This window comes from Artemia sp. Qi Xiang Cuo, chromosome 17, assembly GCF_049724085.1.
Source record: "Artemia sp. Qi Xiang Cuo chromosome 17, ASM4972408v1, whole genome shotgun sequence".
Lineage (NCBI taxonomy): Eukaryota > Metazoa > Arthropoda > Branchiopoda > Anostraca > Artemiidae > Artemia > Artemia sp. Qi Xiang Cuo.
This window is the reverse complement of record NC_142810.1, coordinates 5681471-5703203: the sequence shown is the minus strand read 5'-3', so window position 1 is coordinate 5703203 and position 21733 is coordinate 5681471. Positions and strand designations below refer to the sequence as shown.

The following is a 21733-nucleotide window of genomic DNA, read 5'->3' as shown; positions in this document are numbered from 1 at the left end:
GAAATTACATAAATTAGGCAATTATCTTTCATTTCTGATTAGTTGGTCAAGTTGTTTCACCAAGAATACGCTATCACGAATTCATGGATCAGAGGTTTTATAGTTTTTAATGTTGATTAATCTTAACATGCAGGCAGCAGGGGCGTCAAATGGGAGGGGAACAAGAATGGCCTTCCGGTACTTATCTATTATCTCGACCACACTCGTTAACTAAGGTTAATCATAATGAAATATAACAAAATCTAATTAATATAAAATACTTTAGTAACAAAATTCTGGAAACTATAACAGAGAATTATGGCAAACAGGCCGCCCAGAACGTATTATATCAAACACCTAACCAACTCTATATATTATATATTTAATCAAAATATACCTACATAGTAGTTATCTCACTCAGGCTAATCTAATTATAACCGAATGCAGACAGAGAAACCGGTTTTACTCAGATCAAGAACTTGAGTGTGGTTGGGATAATAGACAAGTAAGGGTCTCACTTATATTATGAAAAAATATCTGTACTTTCTTTGAAGCATTCGCCTGTTAGTATTCTCATTGAAAAAAAAAAATTGCCCCCCTTAGATTGTCATAAACATTGGATAAACAATTCCCTCTACATTTTCGTGAACTGACGCCACTGGTCATCAGCACCGAGCTTTTTGAGCATTGTGGTTATGAACGGTCGCTGTGCCGCAGACTCTCCCTACTTGCACTAGCATATCGCTTTCTTTCTCTCACCGCTCTCTGCTTTTTATGTAAACATTTTCATATTACTCCAATTCTGCCCTCTGATCAGTTTTGACACTTTAAAAGGGCACTGGAGCTACCAATTTCTAATCAAAGCTTATACGACTACCCATTCTATATGAAGTGTCTCATTTAAAAGCAAATATATATATATATATATATATATATATATATATATATATATATATATATATATATATATATATAAACAGCAGGCTCTGCTATAATCACCCTCTAAATATTAGAAAAACAAATAAGGACCAAAAGTTTCGGTCGTGCAGCATATATATATATATATATATAATATAACATAAATATACAATATAATAATATATAAAAATGTAAGACATTTAGGCCATATGGCCCTTTACTAAAAGGAAGACTATAGTTTTACCTACTGAAATGGTGGTCATTATGAATCCCAGTTGCCCCTTCGAAGGGTCTTCAATGTACCCTAGGCAGTTTGCATTCCTGCGCACAGAGGATGCCTGAAACCACTCCCTCGATCGAAACAATTCTCAAATTCCCTCTAAAGACAAAAATTCCCTTCTCCAATCAAGGGCTTGTCCCTCAGATGTTTAGACAGATCGAGGGGTAATTCATTAGGTCTATTGCTCTACCTTGGTTCTTGATTTGGTTCACTTGGTTCTTGATAATTTCTTGATTTTATTCCAAAGAGGATTTTTTTTTTTTTTGCTTTTATAAAAAAAAACAAACAGGAGACTGATTTGACAATTGTCAGTCAGTGGCGCCAATAACGACGAAGACAAAACTTGCTTATGGTAATGGTGCCAAGCAAGGCCGTATCTAGGGGGGGGGAGAGTTCAGGGGGTTAGAACTATCCCCCCCCCCGAAATGTTTTTACGATTCGTAAAAACATAACAAAATGAATATAGACAAAATTTTATTCGTTTTCTTTTGTGAGCATCCCCCCCCCCCCGAAAAAAATACTTTTGTAAAAAAAACCTCCGAAAAAAGTAGCCCTCTTGGATACGGCCAAGGAGGGGAGGTAATAATTTATTTTTATTCTATTCCAGTGAAGATAAAAAAAAAGTTATTTTCCAAAAGCTTGAGCAATAAAAGTACAAAAGATACTTTTGTACAATGTGTCAAAAATCTAGGGAGGGGATCCACCACGTTCGACAACCCTGTATCCAGTCAGCACTATTACTAAAAAACGATAGGTCTGCATAATGAGTTGGGGCCAATGTGGTTCAATCATAAGTTACAGGTGGTCAATACAGTGACTGCCACGGTGCCATTGCGCAATTTCTTGATTTTATTCCAAGATAATTAATTTCTTCTTTTCTTTTAATTAGATACCTGACAAGCTAATTTGAAAATAGGTATTGAGGAGAAATTGATATTCAAAATACGTAGTTTTTCATACTCCGCTTTGGATTCGTTTCCATGTAGGTAACCAACCATTTGAATTCAATTAGCATACACATAAGGATATATAAACAAGAGTCATTATCCTACAACCCAGAATATTAGCGTCTATTCAAAAAACATCTAGTAGCAATTTATTTGCATTTATAATTTGTATGTTTGTATAATTTATAATTCATATAATATATAATTCTATATAATATAATATTCTATTATAATATATAATAGTAAAATGTATAATTCAATTTAAGGTATTCCAGTTTTGTCGTAGATAGATATGAATTATTGAACATCGCTGAAAAATCAAATTTCTCGTATTTCAAGCCAAAAGAAAAATACACATGATAAAATTATATGGGATCGCATAAAGACATGCACGAACATATGTGGCTCTTCACTGCCCCCCCCCCTAGAAATAGAGAGGTTTTCACGATTGTTCCTTTGCGTTCTTATATAAAGGCGAAATAAAGGTAAAGAATATGGCACTGGAGTTTACTGCCTCCACCGGCGGTGCTGGTCTCCGTTTCATAGCCCTTCAGTCAGGGAGTACCATGTGGAATTGGGGGCCAGCCACCCTGTGCTTTCGTACACCCTTCCTGTTTACCTTCCCCAGATTTCTCAAGGAGCCCATTCAGAGCTGGGTCGACTTTGGCTGAGCTTACAGAGTCAAGCCATTGACCCCAGTTCCAACCCAAATAACCATCGACACCAAGACCCGAACCCCTGATCTCACGGACAAAGGTTTTCAAGTCTAGTGTGCTATCCACTCTTCCGTAAAATGATCTTTGGCAAATTTTTTGACCCCCCCCCCAATAAAATCATGTATAGCCTACACGCCTGGATTTGGGTCACCAGGAACAATTTTAGACGATAAAAAAGCACACGCACTGAAAAATTATGATTCAAAATTGTAGTGTTACAAGGTGCCGGTTGGGAAATCATTCCTCTGTGCCCAGGGGCGGATCTAAAGCAAAATCTTGGGGACGGCCCAATGTGACAAAGGCGCTAATGAGCAAAGTCTTGGAGGGCCAATGTGACAAAGGTACCAGTAACTGACCAACTTGACAAATTTATTAAAAAAAAAGAGTTAAAAAAAGAAGAAAAAAACAGGATAAGAGGGCGCCAGAAAAAATCTTGGGGGCCCCTCCCACCACTACCCCCTGGATCCGCCAGTGTCTGTCCCAGTCTCTCCCCTCAAAGCAACGATAGAATGACCCAAATAAATCCATGATTACTTCTCCAGTTGTCATTTGCATAAATTAATTATTGAATGTTAATTTAATTAATTTACCTAGCATAATGATTAATTTACTTGTATAATATTTTTTCATAAAACGAATTATTTAGTCGTGTTAACCAATAAAATAGTAAATAATTATTAAACTTTTTGGTATAAATAAAGTATAACAATCTAAATTTTAAGGATTTAACGAAAAAATCTTGTCTGCCTCACATAAAAAATTCGAGTCATCGGGGAGAATGAAGCTTCTAGTTTGCAGATCTGCGAATCCGACAGTTGCCAGGTATGGCCCCTGAAAGCGGTGGTTTTACAGATTCTAAATTGGTTTGACCACTCCTGTCTGCCAAAAACTTTCAGCGTCTTTCCTTGGATAGTCAGTAACGCCAAAATTTACACCGACATTAGTGCATTACTGATAATAATAAAAAATAAATAAATAAAAAACACTTGACCTGATCATTTTATCGGAAATCAGATGGTGGTTCACCAAACAGGCGTTGAATTGAGAACCCCTGATTCTTTGGCCTAAGGCACAATGAAGGCAAGTAAAATCGTATCTGACTCGTAAAAACGCAACAAAAATGAATATAAACAAATTTTGAGGCTTTTTTTTTAATTGTAACCCCCCCCCCTCCCGAATTAAAACCAGCCCTTGGCCTTGTAACACGTTCAAGTAAGTCTAGAGGTTTCGCCGATTTCAGCAACCGACAGAGTAGGATGGATAGGTGAACTTGAATCAAGGCCAGATTTTTGTAATGAGTATGTTTACATTTTTGACGTCAGGTGTGAAGAGGCACTAAGCGTCACCTGCGTCTTATCTAGAATTATATAGATAAAAACGGGTCTAGGGCTATGTCTAGCCCAATTAGGGGGAGGGGTTAGAGTACATTTTCTAAGGCTACTCTTTAATCACATACTTTAGAAAACTACTTGTTGCATAGCAAAACGTTCACCTAGTTGTATGAACACAAAATTTCAATAGACAAGTCCCTGAGATTGAAAAATAACAATGACAACTTTGATTCGGCATTGGCCCTGCATATTTTCGAAAATTCTAACCATCTCATTCATTTGGTCGAGGGAACTTTAATATCTACCGTAAGTTGCCTACCACAAATTTTTAAAAAAGTAAGTGAGATAAAAAAAAATACATAAACTGAAATTTAGCAATAGACAGAGATACTGAGGATATTTCATTAAACCCAATTTATGACAGTTTAATTTTGAAGAACTCAATCAATATTTTCGCCCGGTATACCTTGAAAGAACCTATTTGCACATCAAATGATGAACGAATTTGTAGGCCAGCTAAAGCTATAGCAAAACGAAGGATTATTGCTCAATCATCTTGGTAGATTTTTTTTTCATTGATTCCAACCTGGTTCTTATTTAGTTTCTGTTCTGTCGTTGTCAAGAAAACTTTGAAAGGTTCGATTTTCGTTGGTTTCTTTATCCTTTTCTTTCTTTTTTTTTAACACTGAGGACGACTCGGCGGAGGTCCTTGTCGAAATATTTGCTTATTTCTTCTTCTTCATGTTTCGCCACTGGCTGACAAAATCCTCGTTTTTTCACCTTTTTTATTTTATTTTTCATTTTGTTGCTTTTTTCCCTCTCTGAGTTTCATTTGTCATGTATAGCCAGTGTGGTCTTAGAATGTATTTAAATAAATAATCTATGTTTGATATTGAAACATATGACCTACTCATTGGTGCAAGTTAAGCGAAAACTTATGAGTGTGTGGGACTAGTTCAGTCTCCACCAAATATTTTCTGATCTTTGTCCAAACTAACTAATCAAGGGAGCCAAATTATCTAACAGAAATAATTCTTGTCAAATAGGCAAATCCCCTCAATCACAAATGAGCACTGATTTGAATGCTTTTCAGTGGGGAGGGGTGAATGAACAGGAGTAGTAATTATTGTCGAGACAGGATTCGATCAGTTGCATCAAATGTGATTCAGGGGGGGAGGGTATTTATCGGTTATATAATAAACACTCGAGAATTCGTGACACGCTCACAAGACAAAAAACTAGTCAAGCAACTTCTTTAACAAGACAATACCTTTCGCTTGATAGGCAAACAGGGGTTTCTCACTCCGTGAACAGTATTTCTGAATAGGTTTTTTGGGATCGAGGGGCAAAAGAAGGTGCCTAGGTTAGGTTAAGTATTTAATAGAATGCGCTCTGGGTGGCCCCCCTTCCATAATTCTTGGTAGTAGTTTTCATAATTTTGTTACTAAAGTATTATATTTTCATCATATTTTATTTTATTTCATTAGCATTAACTAAAATTCACTTTTCGAGTGTTTATTATATAACCGATAAGTACCGGCAATTACCACATAATTTTTTTTTGTCCCACCCTCCGTTAGACTTTGAAAAACACCTTCCTTTTTTGGTATTTTACAGCGAAAAAAAAACAAAAAATGGCAAATTTACCCCCTCCCCTCGTACTGGAAAATGATAAATTTACCCCCCCCCCCCTATATTTAATGAATTGTTACCCATGAATTCGCAGGACATTTCTTGTACATCACGTAATAGGCCTTGCCACGACAGTGAGTTTCTCTAGTCTAGATTATTTTTCACCAGAAGTTTTCAACCTCATCGAATTCATGAAATTGTTTATTTTTCTTTATATTTTATATTTACATCTTTATATATTTATATTTTTTTATATCTTTTTTCTTTATTTTATTCTTCTTTATATTGCCTCTTGTATTTTTCTCTGCAACTTCAACGTTTCCCTTCATGAAAATGAAAGTATAGATAGATAGATAGATTTATTCATACTAAAGTCCTATTGAGCCATGGTGACACACACAAAAAAAATAAAAAAAAATACAACAACAAAACGTAAACTAAAAAAATCATTAAAACTGATTATTTAAGAAAATCATTAAGATGCCTCATACCTACCCGGATGAACTTTCTAATATTATTTATTTCTAAGTAACACCTACTTTTAAAAATTTCCCAAATCCAATCTCTCCCCCCGACCTCCCTACAAAACATTTCCAGGTGTAATACCCTCAATTCTTTACATTCCCCTAGAAAATGACGCAAAGACTCATCCATCTCTCGACACATAGGGAAACTCTAAGGACCATCCCTCAATCTAGCTCTCCATAAATATTTCATTCGTTCTTCAAGAGGCACAAAATTCCCCCCTACATACATTACCCATTTCAAATCTTCCGGACTTAATCCCATTTTTAGATAAATTTCTTCGCCCCATTTCTCCTTGACCTCCACATATAACCCCAGAGAGGGCGAGGCGGCCTTCTCAGCTTGCCAAACCTGAACATCCTGAGGCCAACCATCCCTCCTCCAACCCTACCATCCCTCCTATTCTCTTTCTCTCATTACAACAATTACCTAGCCCTGCACGGTCTAATATATTCTTCATCCGATATTGCCACGAAATCTTCCTCCTATCCTGAAGCATCATTAAACATGCTTGTTTAACTAGCCTATTATTTTCCATCGATGACACCCTTTCCCAATAGGGCCGTTCTTTTGCTCTAAGATCTTACATCTTTCTGCAAAGATTTCCGTTCTTTTGCTCATCTTTGTTCTAAGATCTTACAGCTCACTGATGTTACCGAAAAGTGTGAAGAACACCATCTTTCTGCCATATAGAACAATGATGAGAGAAGTTTGATGATATGCTCACCATTGTTCTAAGACCGCTGATCAGAGCAGAATGATGAAAGACGTTTTGCAAAAGAACGCTATAAGATGTAAGGTATGATCTTAGTGCTAAGATTTCACTTTTAAGCGTTCTTTGTCAAAAGATGTAAGATCTTAACACAAAGATGAGTAAAAGAACTGCCCTAATATTTCACCACACTTATCAGCCTACTATGTCTCATACACTTTATTCCTATATCCCCTCTTATCACTAACCTGTTAAACTTATTATCAAGGCATAACATACGCAAAAATTAATTGCTTTACAAGACCCAATTCTCAGTTTCAATCTTTTGAAAGGCAATGGGTAAATAAAACCCTGCAATTACCAACTGGGCTTATTTGTTGCGTTCAACCATGCTTTCAGAAAGAACTAATCTAGCTTTAGTGCAGATAAGACGAAATCTACCACCCAATGAGACTGCATCCTTGTAAATTGATGGCTTTTTATATAGCTTTAAAACACCTTGAGCCAATTCGGTATCTCAAAATTTTTGTTTTTAGGAATCTTTGGTCAATCTGGGCCAAATTTGTCGCCCTGTCGCACCAAATGGCAGTTTAAGAAGGCAAGACGTGTTTTATTGCTAAGAAAGGCGTTCGAATAATAAAAAAAACTGGTCTTACAAAACCTTCTTTGTTTGTTCTACGTCCATTGGTTCGACACGGTCACATATGAATAAAATTACAGCCGTAAAAATTTTCCGGGGTACTACAAATGTCCCAAAAACTGAATTTTCTAGTTATCTAATCATTTAAATGTTCCAATAAATTTGTCTACAGTAGTCTTCATTTCATTTGGAATTGTGGAATTTGCTATCGGCTACCGTAACAGCATAACAAAAACAATTACAACTGAGGTCAATCTCAGCTAGCTCAGGTACATACGCATAAACTTCCCGGGCCCAGACAACAAGATGCTCCTCCCCTCCACCTGGACATGCCCCTGCGATAGCCCTCAAGCTTCCCCATTAAATAAATTTAAGCAGGGGATAAAATGAATTTTTAAGGCTAAAATCACTTTCGCTTACCAATTGTTTCATCTAGTACAACACCAGCCCATTCACCAGGAGCAAATTGAGTTTCACCAATGAACTGAATATGACCTGGTTTTGTTCCTCCGACCCAAACTCTGTCTCCAACAATAAAACTGTCTGTGTCTGTTGTCAGAACTACACTCACATCTAAAAAATATCAAAAACTATTATCTCTAAACGAAGAAAAATGTATTATTAACCAAAAAAATTATTTATTAAAAATTATCAAAAATAGGAAAATAAGAACGAAAACAGCCTTTTTTTTATTTATTTGTGAATGTTAAAAATAAAAATTTGAACTTGAAATTTTTTAAATTGCTTATTTACTTTCACGGTTCAACAAGGCAACCCTAAAAACTGTGGGCACCAGCAAAACGTGGGCTCTACCATTAGTGTTTCCGCCCATCCGCCCCAGGAATTAGTGCAACTTTGGACCTTCTGGAGGAGGATGTACCCCACGCCCCCAATGGACCTGCCCCAGGTTGCAACTAGGTGTTAAAAAGCAGGTGATTGGTAGGCTTACTGAATTTTGAGCAGTACTTTTCTTAAACTCCAAACCAAGGCCGTATCCGGGGGGAGGTTAGGGGGTTTGACTCCCCCCCCCCAAAAAAAAAATGTTTGTCTGACTCATAAAAACACAAAAAAATGGATACAAACAAATTTTTATGCGTTTTTTGAGGGTTTTTTTGTGTAACCCCCCCCCCCCAAAAAAAAAATGTCTGTGTAAAGCACCCCCAAACAAAAATCATGGATACGACTCTGCTCCAACCGCATTTTGGATCAGAAACTAGGTCAGAAACGATCAGAAACATATTTTAGATCAGATACAGATTAGCGTACACGTGTTTTAGTAGCAGATTTTTCAAATATGCAAGAGAATCTTTGCAGGGTAGTGGGTAGTTGAGGAACACCTTGAAGTGCAATATAATTAAAGAAACCAAAAGCATATAATAAACCATTATTGAGATTACTGAGCAATGGTTTTTTTTTTTTTTTTAGATAGATAGAATTATTTTCTATATAACAGTAAAATAATTACACAGCAATCTACAAATCCCCACAAAGGCTCCATGGCCGGTAGGAGGGTCGGGTAGTTTGTTGGGCATATTTAGTTTAGTTGGGTATATTCGATTTAGCTGGGTACATTAAAGTAAGATCAGTTTTTTGTCGATTTACTGCTTTGATTAAAGCACAAGTTATTCATTAGCATAAAGAGTGGGAGGTTTAGGGGGCAACAGTCTCCCTGATTTTGATTTGATTCCGATATGTTTCGAGTTTTAATACCGTTTTTTTTTCTTTTCATAAGAGAAAAAAAACTTTTGATACTTACGTATTATCCCGACCACACTCAATAACTGAAGTTAGGTTAGCCATAATGAAATATACCAAAATATGATTAAAATATAATAATTTAGTAACAAAATTATGGAAACTACGACAAAGATTTATGGAATGCAGGCCGCCAGGAACGCATTAAATTAAATACCTAACCTAACCAACTCTATATATGAAATATTTAACTAAAATATACCTGCATAGAAGTTTACCTATAGTAGTTTGCTCACCATAAAAATTCGATACTACTCTAGTATCACAGACGTGCAAAAGAACAGGGCCTAGGGGCCCACCCACCTCCCAAAATTGCCTGAATTTCTGAACACTTCTTTTTTCAAATTATCTAGTGTTTTTTGTTATCATTGGGCCCTTCTTTGCCTAACAAGAGACTTTTAAACCCCAAATGGAAGAATGGGTCCGAGCCACGATCTTTATTAATCGCAAAAAATATTACAACCATAATTGGCTAAAGATTCAAAACAAACAAACTATTCATATATGTGCTTGGGGCAGGGACGTACACTGGAAGGTGGGAGGGCTGTGGGCACAGTCCCCCTCAAAATTCCATTTTTCTTTAACTCATACTTCTTATTTAAATTATAAATAAAACTAATTTTTGGGTATTTTTGCCTCCCACCCAAAAAAAGAAATCCTCCGCAAGGGCTTGAGGTAATTAGAGGTACGATTAGAAAACGACAGACTCTGCAGGAGAATTATTTCATAACAAGATTTAAAAGGGACTTAAAGGAAAATATAACCCCAGCTAAATATTGGCTATCCTACATGCCCCAAAATACGTAGTTTAATAAAATGGTCAACTTGCGCTTCTCACATTGCACCCCAGGTAACACAACCTTCTCCCAAACACCCCCAGGGTAAGAACCACTATCCAAATATAACTCCATCCACCCCCATCCCTTCCACCCGCTCCTCCTTTCAGCTCAATAACCCACCCAATAGCCACCTATAGCCCAATAGCCACCTAGGCTAAATAGAAACAGAGAATTTAGTTGTAAAATTGAAGTATATCTCTAAAAGGTTCTGGTGCATTATAACAACACTTCTAGACAAGTCAACTTTGGTTAATAGTAATGAAATAAAATAAAATAGTATGTATATATAATGGTTTAAAAAAAAATTTGGGCTATATATTTGCACATTAGGTGGGGGTGGGGGTAAAGCATAGATTAAATACGTAACCTAACCTAGGTACCTTTTTCTCCCCATAAACCCCAAAAAACAACAGTTTAAATATAGTAAACGCATTGAAAACCACGCTAAGCATTCATTACTGTATAGCAGTGTCTTGAATTAACCCATACAAAACGGGTTTTCTGTCGCGTCTCCAGTTTGACATATATAAAAGAGCGTGTTTAACATAGAAGTACCTAATTAATATATGCTGTGCTTTACCCCCACCCCCTAATTTGCAAATATATATCCCAAATTTGTTCATAAACTATTATATTTTCATTCTATTTTGTTTTATTTCATTAGCATTAATCAAGTTTCACTTCTCGCATATGTCCTGTATTTCAGAAGAGTACCGGCAATTTCTCTGGATGCTTGAATTATGCAGGTTATCTTATTTTTTACCTTTTTTTTACAGAAACTAAATTTCAGCTTGGGGTGGGGGCAAACTTGGGTCTGGAAGGGGCAGTTAGACACTTGCCCCATAAAAGATTACGCCCCTGCTTAAATATCCAGCCTGATTGGTCAATCACACCGCTTGAGAGTCGAACGCAGCACGTCGCAACAATTACTCCCGCCATTTACTCGTGCCGCGGCCATTTAAACATTTGCCTCTCAATTACTTGGACTATCTGTCTTGGCTTTTCATTTTCTACAATTAGCCATGTCTTGTTGCAACCTACAGCAAAATACTTGATAACTTCAATTCAACTTCAACCCGGGATTCATTATTGGCACTCCTATCCTGCATAACTTTATTTTATCAACAAGATTAATTGGAATGTGAATTAAAACTCGGATACATCATTTGCAATGTTATCGACATATTTCAAACAACAAAATATTTGAAGTATTGCTTTGAGATATATAGCCTATAGCGTTTTTTTTGGACGTAAAATTCAAATTCGGCAAACATGCTGTGAAAGAAATTTTTAAAATAAAATTCTATTCTATATTTATATATAATACGTATAGCCTATATATATATATATATATATATATATATATATATATATATATATATATATATATATATATATATATATATATATATATAAACATATTTATCGATATATCTATACAATATTATACATATTATACCAATATAACTCGGTATTCACATATTTTGCAGATTCACAAAAGTAACAAGTTGCCAATAGCCTTGTCACAATTTACCAGAATCATAGACAACTTAAAAACCCTTAGAAGAATGGTAGAAAAAGACAATATTTACCTGACATACGCCTGCTAACACCCGCCTCACTCAATTTCCTGTTCTGTTGTTCTAACAGAGCCTGCTGAGAAGCATTAGACACATCTACAAGCACAAGACAAGAGTAAACATGACCAAGCAAATTAAGCACAAAAGCAAACAATGTCCACATAAACGTATTCAAACAGCCAAAAAACTATACTGCTTGTTAGATTAAATAAATGTGATTATGAAAAATAATCCATGAAAGCAAACAGTGTCCACAGGAAACATTCAAACAACAAAATATTTCAAGTTACTATAGGTTATATTTAAGTATTTATACATGATTTAAATGAAGATAAGTTAAATTAAAACATTAATAAATATAGGTAAATAGAATAGATGTAATAAAGGAAACTAATTATTTAAATTAAAATTAATGTATTAAAAAAAAAGTTAATGCATTCAAGAATATATCATAAAAGTAAAAACAGTCTACATAACATATTCAAACAGCCTAAAAACTATACTGCTTGTTGGATCAATTAGATTAATAAAATTGATAAATTAATTAATTAAATAAATGTGACTATGAAAAATAAATCATAAAAGCAAATAATATCAACAGAACATATTCGAACAGCAAAATAATTGAAGTTATTTATTAAATAAGTCAAATTAAATAATTAATAAATATAGCAAAATAGAATAAATTTAATTAATGAAATTAATTTATTGAACAAAATAAAATTAATTAATTGAACAAAATAAAATTAATATATAAAAAAAGTCAATAAATTCAAAAATATATCATTAAACCAAAAGTGTATGTAAAACATTCAAGCAGCAAAAAAAAGGATTTGGTTTCTCAGATAAATAACAGTATTTAAAGAAATTTTTTTACTAAAGAAAAACTCGAAGGATTTTTCTTTATAACACCCTTAATTAACTTTAATTTAAAGACAACATACCTTTTTTTTTTTTTTTTTTTTTTTTTTTTTTAGATTGAAAATTTGTCCAAAGAGTTCCCACCCATGCTGAGTTGCTCATTTATTTTCTCCAAGTACTATGTCCTATTGAAGGAGTTTCAATTGTAAACATTATAAGAATTTTAATTTAATCTAACGTTCTGACTTTGACCAATCTTTGGCTTGGTTCGATGTATAAACTCAGAACATTAATGCCCATTATCAAGGCCGTATTCAGGGGAGAGGTTAAGGGGTTTGAACCCCCATCCCCGAAATGTTTATCAAACTCGTAAAAACGCAATCAAAATGCCATAAAAACACATTTTTGATGCGTCGTCTATTTTTTTGTATCCCCCCCACAAAAAAATAAATCCTAGATACGGCCCTGCCTATTACTAAGATTACATCTGAGAGTCACTGACTCTTTAACTTTGAAAAGGACTGAGGATCTCCTGTCCTAGAATAAAGTTTTAAATATATTTGGTATAAGCAAAAGTGAGACATTTAGCCTAAACAGCCCTTGCTCAAGGTCTCGGGCACCTAGTCATATATATATATATATATATATATATATATATATATATATATATATATATATATATATATATATATATATATATATATATATATATATATATATATATATATATATATATATATATATATATATATATATATATATATATATATATATATATATATATATATATATATATATATATATATATATATATATATATATATATATATATATATATATATATATATATATATATATATATATATATATATATATATATATATATATATATATATATATATATATATATATATATATATATATATATATACCCCTACTCCTGTTCTTGGTAATTCTGTTAGTTTGGAATCCCGTTTATTAAATGATATTAATGTAATCTTTTGTCATTTTAAGTTTGAATTATTCTGGAACATTTTTTCTGATCGTCTGAGCTCTTAATATAGCTCTTTACTTTTCTTTGAAAGATCGCTTTTAAACATTTTTTATCAATTTAATTGTGTATTAATTTAATTACCTTTTTATAATTCGTTTGGTACTTGTCGGTTATTGGAAACATACCCACACGAAGTGAAGTTAGGTTAATCCTAATGAAATATAACAAAACATTATAATAAAAAAAATACTTCAGAAACAAAATTATGAAAACCAAACCTAACCCGACTTAATCTCCCCCTTAATGTGCAAATATATAGCCCAAATTATACAAGTCCAATGCACTGAATCATCCATCACTTGCTTTTGTGGCTATGCAACCGGTTTTCTTTGATGCAACATAAGCGTAATTTTTGAATTTTTAATAATCGTAAATTGGAAACGTAAGAAGAAAAAAAAAGTAAAAAGAGAAAACGTAAAAAGAAAAAATGTAAGAGAAACGTAAAAAGAAAAATTTGAAAACGCAAAAAGAAATCGTAAATTGGAAACGTAAGTTTCCAATAATCGGCAAATACCATTCATTTATTTGTATCTTCATTAAATATAAAGCGGTACTTATCGGTTATATAATAAACACTCGAAAAGTGAACTTTGGCTAATGCTAATGAAATAAAACAAAATATGATGAAAATATAATAGTTGAGTAACAAGATTATGAAACCTACCACAAAGAATTATGGAAGAAGGGTCGCCCAGAGCGCAGTAAATTAAATACTTAACCTAACCTAGGTACCTTTTTTGCCCTTCAACCCCAAAAAACTTATTCAGAAATATTGTTCATGGATTGAGAAACCCCTGTTTGCCAAGAGAACCAAGGAATTGTCTTGTTAAAGAAATTGTTTGACTAGTGTTCTTACGTTTTTCGAATGTTTCAATGTCTTACGAATAGTCAACGGATCTAACTTTATGCTTTGAAAAATTGTATTTATTCTATGGAAAATTCGATAACAAGTACAATTTTCTTACGTGTGGTGAAATATTTGGTTTATCCACTTTTTTCTGTAGTAGTCGAAAGAATCCGAGGCGGCGCCAGCTCTCAGAAATCACATACACGAGGTGGCACGGACTAAGCCTAGCAAAAGCGTGCGTGGTGGAACTATGCCAAGTACTACAGGGAATGTACAATGCGTGACACTAACTGTGCCAACAGTGGCAGAACCGTGCTGCACACGTAGCGTTTCAAAGAGTACACAAAGGGGCGGAAAGTGGACGACTCCTCAAAAGAATCAAAAGTTGAACATGGCCTGAACAGTTAAGTCTTTAATGGCATAAAAAAAACCTACATTATTTTTTTTTAGATTACTGTGATAGGTATATGAAGCACAAAAAAAGGTTTTGGTGCACACAAAACAGAACAAAATAACAAAGATTAGAGTTAGGAGAAACAGAAATAAATACAAGGACAACAACAAATAAATAACAAAAAATTACCTGATACTTTCCTTATCTCGCTATTTCTCCTACTTTCTTCTCCGCGTGCATTTTTTGAAACATTTTCTTTATTACCGGTATCTAAAATAACAAAAAATCAAATATTTAAAATAATAAAAAATCAAATATTTAAAATAATAAAAATCAAATATTTAAAATGATAAAAAATCAAATATTTAAAATAATAAAAAATCAAATATTTAAAATAATAAAAAATCAAATATTTAAAATAATAGAAAATCAAATATTTAAAATAATAAAAAATCAAATATTTAAAATAATAAAAATCAAACAAATCCTTAGACAGTGCACGAGAGAAGGCCTCTTCTGTTTCAGTTTTTATCATGAAATAATTTATTATTTATTTATTTTCTAACCCGTCACAACAAAAACAGCAAAAAGGCACCCTGTCTTTTTAGCAGAGTTTTTTCATCTGTTTGGCTGCAATAACAACTTTTGTGATTCGCCATTATGGTCCTCGTATTTTTGGAATATTCTAATCGATATTCTACTACTCTTATGTGTACAAGTATTCTTACGAATATCTTCTCAAAACTCCACCAACGTTTGTGGAGCCAGCTCCACATTCTGTGGACATGGCGGCTGCTAGGCATGTTCTCTTCTACGGAGTCGTGGCTTGGCCGAAATCTTGACTATCGCTGTCTAAGAAACATCCTGAGAATCTCGTCTTGCATATCCCCCCCCCCCCCCAAGAAAATTCTCTCCACGTGTCAAATTGAGTAGCAAATGGGAAATTAAGACGAATAAAAATATACCTATATCACAAAATACATACAGAATATGTGAGTGGTAGCACCCCCCCCCCGCAAAGAATTGCCCTCCACATTCCTTCTGGATAATTTCGGATGTTCATTAAAAAGGAAATGTAAAGTTTTACTCACCTATTTAAGTCAGGTGCAGCGCTATGGCAGCGCTTGCATTGACTATGGCAAAGAACCATAAGACTTCAATGTTTTTATTATTTTGTTGTTGTTATTTATTATTTCGGAGGGCAGCCCGCCCCAACCCTTCCATGCCCTTTTTTAGCCAAATGCATCTGATCAAATTTTTGAGGTAGCAATTTGGTTCAAAATACTTCAAAGGCCGAAAACTATGCCTTGGGGGTTGACAAAACAACCACAGCCCCGGGGCAAGGGCTACAAGTTGCCAAACGTTAACATATAGCCTAAGACTTTTATGGAAGGGGTGGTCGTATAAGCATTGGAAGTTCTAGTTCCCTTTTTAAGAATCAAAAGTAACCACAGAGCAACTAGTCCCCCAACACACCCTTTCCCCCTCCCCCAAATGTATCCAATAAAATGTCAAGATAACAATTTTGTTGAAAATAATCCAACGGACAAATAACCATGCCTCCGGGGTTGACACCCCCTAGCCCCCGCAGCGAGGACTGTAAGTTATGCAAGTTGTCCATTGTTAAAATATAAGGATTTTATGGAAAGGGTGGTTGTATAAACTTTAGAGCGGACTATTTCAATTGGAAATCGAAGGTTCCAGTGCCTTTTTTAAGATTAAAAGTGACAGGAGGGCAACCCCACCCCAAGCCCTTTTTCCCTAAATACATCCCATCAAAATTTGAGATTTTAATTTTACTTAAAATAGTCCAAAGGTCAAGCAACTATGCCTCCGGGGTTGACAACAGCCCCCCCCCTTCAGCTCCTGGTTCAAGAGCTGTAAATAATGCAAGTTGCTCATTGTTGGCGCATAAGGATTTTTATTAAGAAAAGAGGGCATGTTTGATCCTTGACCTCCAAAAATGCTTAGAGAATTAAGGTGAACTTTAAGGGAATGTTGAGAGGGATGCCAAATGCAATCAAAATACACTTTGTCCTTACTGGTTGTGAAAAGGGAATATCAGCAATATCTAATGAACAGCTGATATTACTAGGTTGAAACTTTCAATGTACATTGATGGAAAGTTGAAGACATTAGAGGTCAACCAGCCCCCCCCTTCCCCTTTTTATGTGCAAAAGTTTTGGTCCTGTGAGATTTGAAGAGGCCATCAAAAGGCACTATGAGATCCAGTTTATCAAAAAGGCAGATCATAATCCACTAATTTCTTAAGAACAGCTGAGGGTTTTAAGCTGAAACTTTAAAGACACATTGAAGGGGGACGTTTTGAAGTGGTTGGAGAGTTGCCAGTTCCCCTTTCGTGCCCTCTCTCTAAAAAATTTGGAAAGAGCCACCTTGTTCAAAATAGTCTAATGGTCAAATAACTACGCCTTTGGGGATGGCATAACCCTCCATAGTTTTGGAGAGGAATACCAAACACAATCAAAACATACCATGTGCAAGCTAGTTGTCAAAAGGGCATATCAGCAATATCAAAGGAACGGCAGAGGATATTAAGTTGAAACTTAGAAGGTATGTTGATTGGAGGGCTTCAAGACCCCCCCTCCTTTGTTCTTTTTAAATGCTCCATTCCCTCAACACTGATCAAAATTTCGAAAAGCAATTTTGTTCATAATAGGCCAAAGGTGTAGTAACTATGCCTCTGGTGATGCAATGTCCCCCAAAGCCCTGGGGCAAGAAGTCTTGTCCTATAATTAACTTTTGCCTTAAAACATTGGCAGAGACAAAAGCTTCAGGCAGCACTTGATCCCCCCCCCCTCCCCTTTTTCTGGTAATGCAATCATTCCCTTGGCATGCAAGATATGCACTGTAGAGTAAAATCCTAGATGAGGGGTTTTTTGTTACCATGAAGAATAGTTGTGTTAGCAATACTTAATTACCTTAATTTGCAATTTGGAGCAAAATTATGGTTCATGCCGGATCTGTTCTGCCCTGTGTCAAAGATGGTGAAATTTTGTCACTGTATTATGGCCTAGTGACATGCTGTAAGAGAGATCTGCTGGATATATGCAATTTAACCACACTTGGTAACAGAGACCAGAGGGTAGGTATGGACTGTGATAATCATTTTTCTGGGGGTTTAAAGTTAACACACAACTCTGGATAGAAGATGCAAGACAGTTGGGTATGACAAATGGCATCAGCATCCTAGAAAGACATTCATATGATCAGTGGTGGATCCACAAGCTAGAGGACCCTGCCCACCAAGATTTTTGTTTTGGCTTCCTCATTCCTTGTTTTTTCCACTTTTTTTAGACTGAATTTGTCAATTATTGGCACCCTTGTCACATTGAGCACCCCTCCCCAAGATTTTTCTCATTGGCGCCCTTGTCACATTGCCTCCTCCCCAAGATTTTGTTCTAGATCCAGCCCTGCATATGACGAATTGTTTTTCTGGTTTTTATTTTGTCACAGTCAATTCAATTTATGGGTTGAAACAAAAGAAACACATTGGCACAATGTAATGAAAATATATAATTTGTAATGTATATTTGCAAAGGAGGAGGGGATAAAATATAGTGGAGCTACAGTCAAAATATGTTAGCTACAATTATTATGCATATCATATAGTTTTTTGTTTTTTTTTTGTCTTTTTAACAATATTTACTTCCTTCTCAATAGCCCCTAATCTAGACAATAATTCTAAGTCATATCAAGATTTATTCTAATTTAATAAATAGGATTGGGCAGCCTCTGTTTAATTTGACCCTATTCAGTGGATATGCTCTGACTGAACACATCTAAAGGAAACATGCCAGTAAAAATATTAAATAATTTAGAATTAGGTAATAGAAATAGAAAAATGAAATAGAAATTCATTATTTCATGCTCTTTCCAAAGAATTATGATTACTTTTGTAACAATGTACCACCACCCCCACCACCCCTGATGAAAAGTTGGTACTTGTCTATTATAGTACTGAGCACTCAAGAAGTGAAGTTAGGTTAATCCTAATAAAATATACCTAACCTTGATAAAAATAGCTTTAGAAACAAATTTGGCCTATATATTTGCACTTTAGGGGGGAGGGGTAAAGTATAGTGGGTCTGCCTGCAAAATGTGGTATGTACAATTTTTCTTTTTATTATTAATTACAAATTTTTTTCTAACTTAACATTGTCAAAATACTTTAGCCCCCCCCCCCCCTCTACGAATGTACAAATATATAGCCCAAATTATATATTTCCCATCTATTCTCCTTAGATTGTTCCTAGCTGCAATTTAAGGTAATTCTGTTACTTTTCTTTGTCTTGTCTCATGCTAAGCTGAAAGAAATTAAACAAAGAAACCTGTTCTAAAATGTGTCAATGGATGAACAACATAAGTGGTTGGCATTATAACAAGCAAGTATCAAAAATTTTTCCACTAAGAGATTTCAATACAAATCCTAGATAAATTATTCCTAGGAAACATGATAATCTGATTAATACAAACATGCTGCAATTATAAAGTAACAATTTCATTGTTTTGTTTGTTACTTTTGTTTGTTACCTTGTTTGTGTTTTGTTTGTTACTTTTTTTCAAAACTTTGAAACCTTATAAATGTAGACTGATTTGGTTATATATATAAGGTTTATTATATTATATGAGGATTAATGATGTTATATAAATGAGGAGGTTTTTAAGGTTTTGACTCTAATAACAAACATCAAAAACAAAAAGAACAATAGGGAATTCTTTTTATAAGACAGTGAAAATTTTTTGAATGAATATTTTGGCCCTATGTCCAAGAGCTGTCCTCAGCAAAACATGAATATATAAAAGAAGAAAGACTTACAACAACATATGACTGACAAATACTAAAATCATTTTTTTTTTTCAAACAGTCCTAGCATCCTTACTTCAGCAAAGTTCAACCAGGACTGATATATAGGCTAAAATGATTTTGTTTCATCTTTGCTTTTGGTCTACAGGCTAAAGTATGGGGAAATTTTTACCAAATCATATTATTGACTTACAAATACAGTGAATATACCACTTGATGCCTTTTTTTATGCTCTTTCTAAATATAATAATCATTTTTGTAGGAAATGAATTTTACCCCAGTAAATATTTACCAAATCATATTATTAATTTACAAATAAAGTGAATATAAACTCAATGCCTTTTTTTGCTTTTTACAAATGCTTTTTACAAATATGATAATCATTTTTGTTGGAAATGAATTTTTTCCCCACCCCTATTTATACAATAAAGGGTATATATTTGCACATTAGGGGGGTAAGGGTAAATTTTATTTCTTATGTAAATGAGTGGTAAGATTAAACTTTCCTCCCACCCCCTAATCTGCATGTATATACCCTGATCTGGTATATATAGGGTTGGGGGCTAAAATTAATTTCCAAAAAAAATGATTATTACATTCATAAAGAGCATAAAAAAGGCATCAAGTGGTATATTCACTTTATTTGTAACTCAATAATATGATTTGCTAAATATTTACCCACTTTTATAATGGACATTTTTTTAAAGGTCATCAAAGGTCAGGACCCCCTAGAGGAAGAAGGAGTGGAGGTAGGTACTTAGAAATACCTTCCCGGGACATACATTGGTAAATATCTACCAAATCATATTATTGACTTACACATAAAGTGAATATAGCACTTGATGCCTTTTTTTTTACTGATTACAAATAGGCTATAGCCTAATAATCATTTCTATCGGAAATGAATTTCAGCCCCCCCCCCCTATATATGCCAATTCAGGGTATATATTTCTACATTAGGGGGGGGAGGTAAAGTTTAAAATTACCTCCCATTTACAACAGAAACAAAATTTGCCCCCCCCTTAATGTAGAAATAGGCTATATACCCAGAATTGGCATATATAGGGGGGGGGCTGAAATTCATTTCCAATAGAAATGATTATTATATTCGTAATCAGCATAAAAAAAGGCATTGAGTGGTATATTCACTTTATGCGTAAGTCACTAATATGATTTGGTAGAAATTTACCCATACTTTAGCCTGTAGACCCAACCCTGAAAGTTCCATTTTTCTAACCTAACCCCTTTCCAAGACAGCCAAAAGTAAAATTTAACCCAAAACTCAAATTAGGCTAGGCCTAAAATATAAGTTTAGCCTATAGGCTACCAGGTTTTCTTTGCAAAAGCACCGAAATAGGCTAATTACCTGTTTTCGGAACCTTTGTAGTTGGAGCTCTAAGTCCACTTGGTTTTGGAATGTGAGACATCCCTAAGGACTAATGAAACTAATAAAAATGAGTAATCCAATTTTACACTTTTAAATATTATCACTGCACTTAAATCACTGGCGCGCATATTCAAAAAGTAATTTAGAGCCATCTAGGATGAACCGAAAATAGGTAGCAATTAATCTGGGCAGACTTGCAACCAATAAGTCTTCCCTCAAATACCCAAATGGCTTTGAAATTTACGTTAATCCTTACGAAGAATCATAATTGGTTGTGATAAAAAATTTTAAAATAATAATAAACTAACTGTAACATAATAATGTTTCTCTTAGATTAAAATTAATTAAAATCCCATCAGTCTTATCAGTCCAATAACCCATAACTCCTAAAATAATGTCAGGTCAAAACACAAAGTACACTATTAGAACCGTCTTGTCCGAAACTCCTATATAGGAAGCACACATCTCTTAGCTTGATCAAAAAAGCAAATATGCTGGCTTGAAAAACAAA

The 21733-nt window shown here is 34.3% G+C and overlaps 1 protein-coding gene across 2 annotated transcripts in view; it reads right to left on the bottom strand.

Moving 5' to 3' along the window:
• The window catches only part of CLIP-190 (Cytoplasmic linker protein 190), a 231548-nt gene extending 210211 nt beyond the window's left edge, over positions 1–21337 (bottom strand). Inside the window, exons 1-4 of one of the 2 annotated variants that reach the window (XM_089103477.1) lie at positions 21202–21337; positions 15200–15280; positions 11867–11950; positions 8101–8253 (exon numbers count right to left, since the gene is read on the bottom strand). In XM_089103477.1, the coding sequence (XP_088959603.1) occupies positions 8101–8253; positions 11867–11950; positions 15200–15280; positions 21202–21262 (379 nt within the window). In that variant the 5' untranslated portion in view covers positions 21263–21337. The remainder of the gene's footprint in view (positions 1–8100; positions 8254–11866; positions 11951–15199; positions 15281–21201) is intronic. The other variant, XM_089103478.1, reaches the window with a different exon arrangement.
• Between the last annotated feature and the right edge of the window lie 396 nt (positions 21338–21733).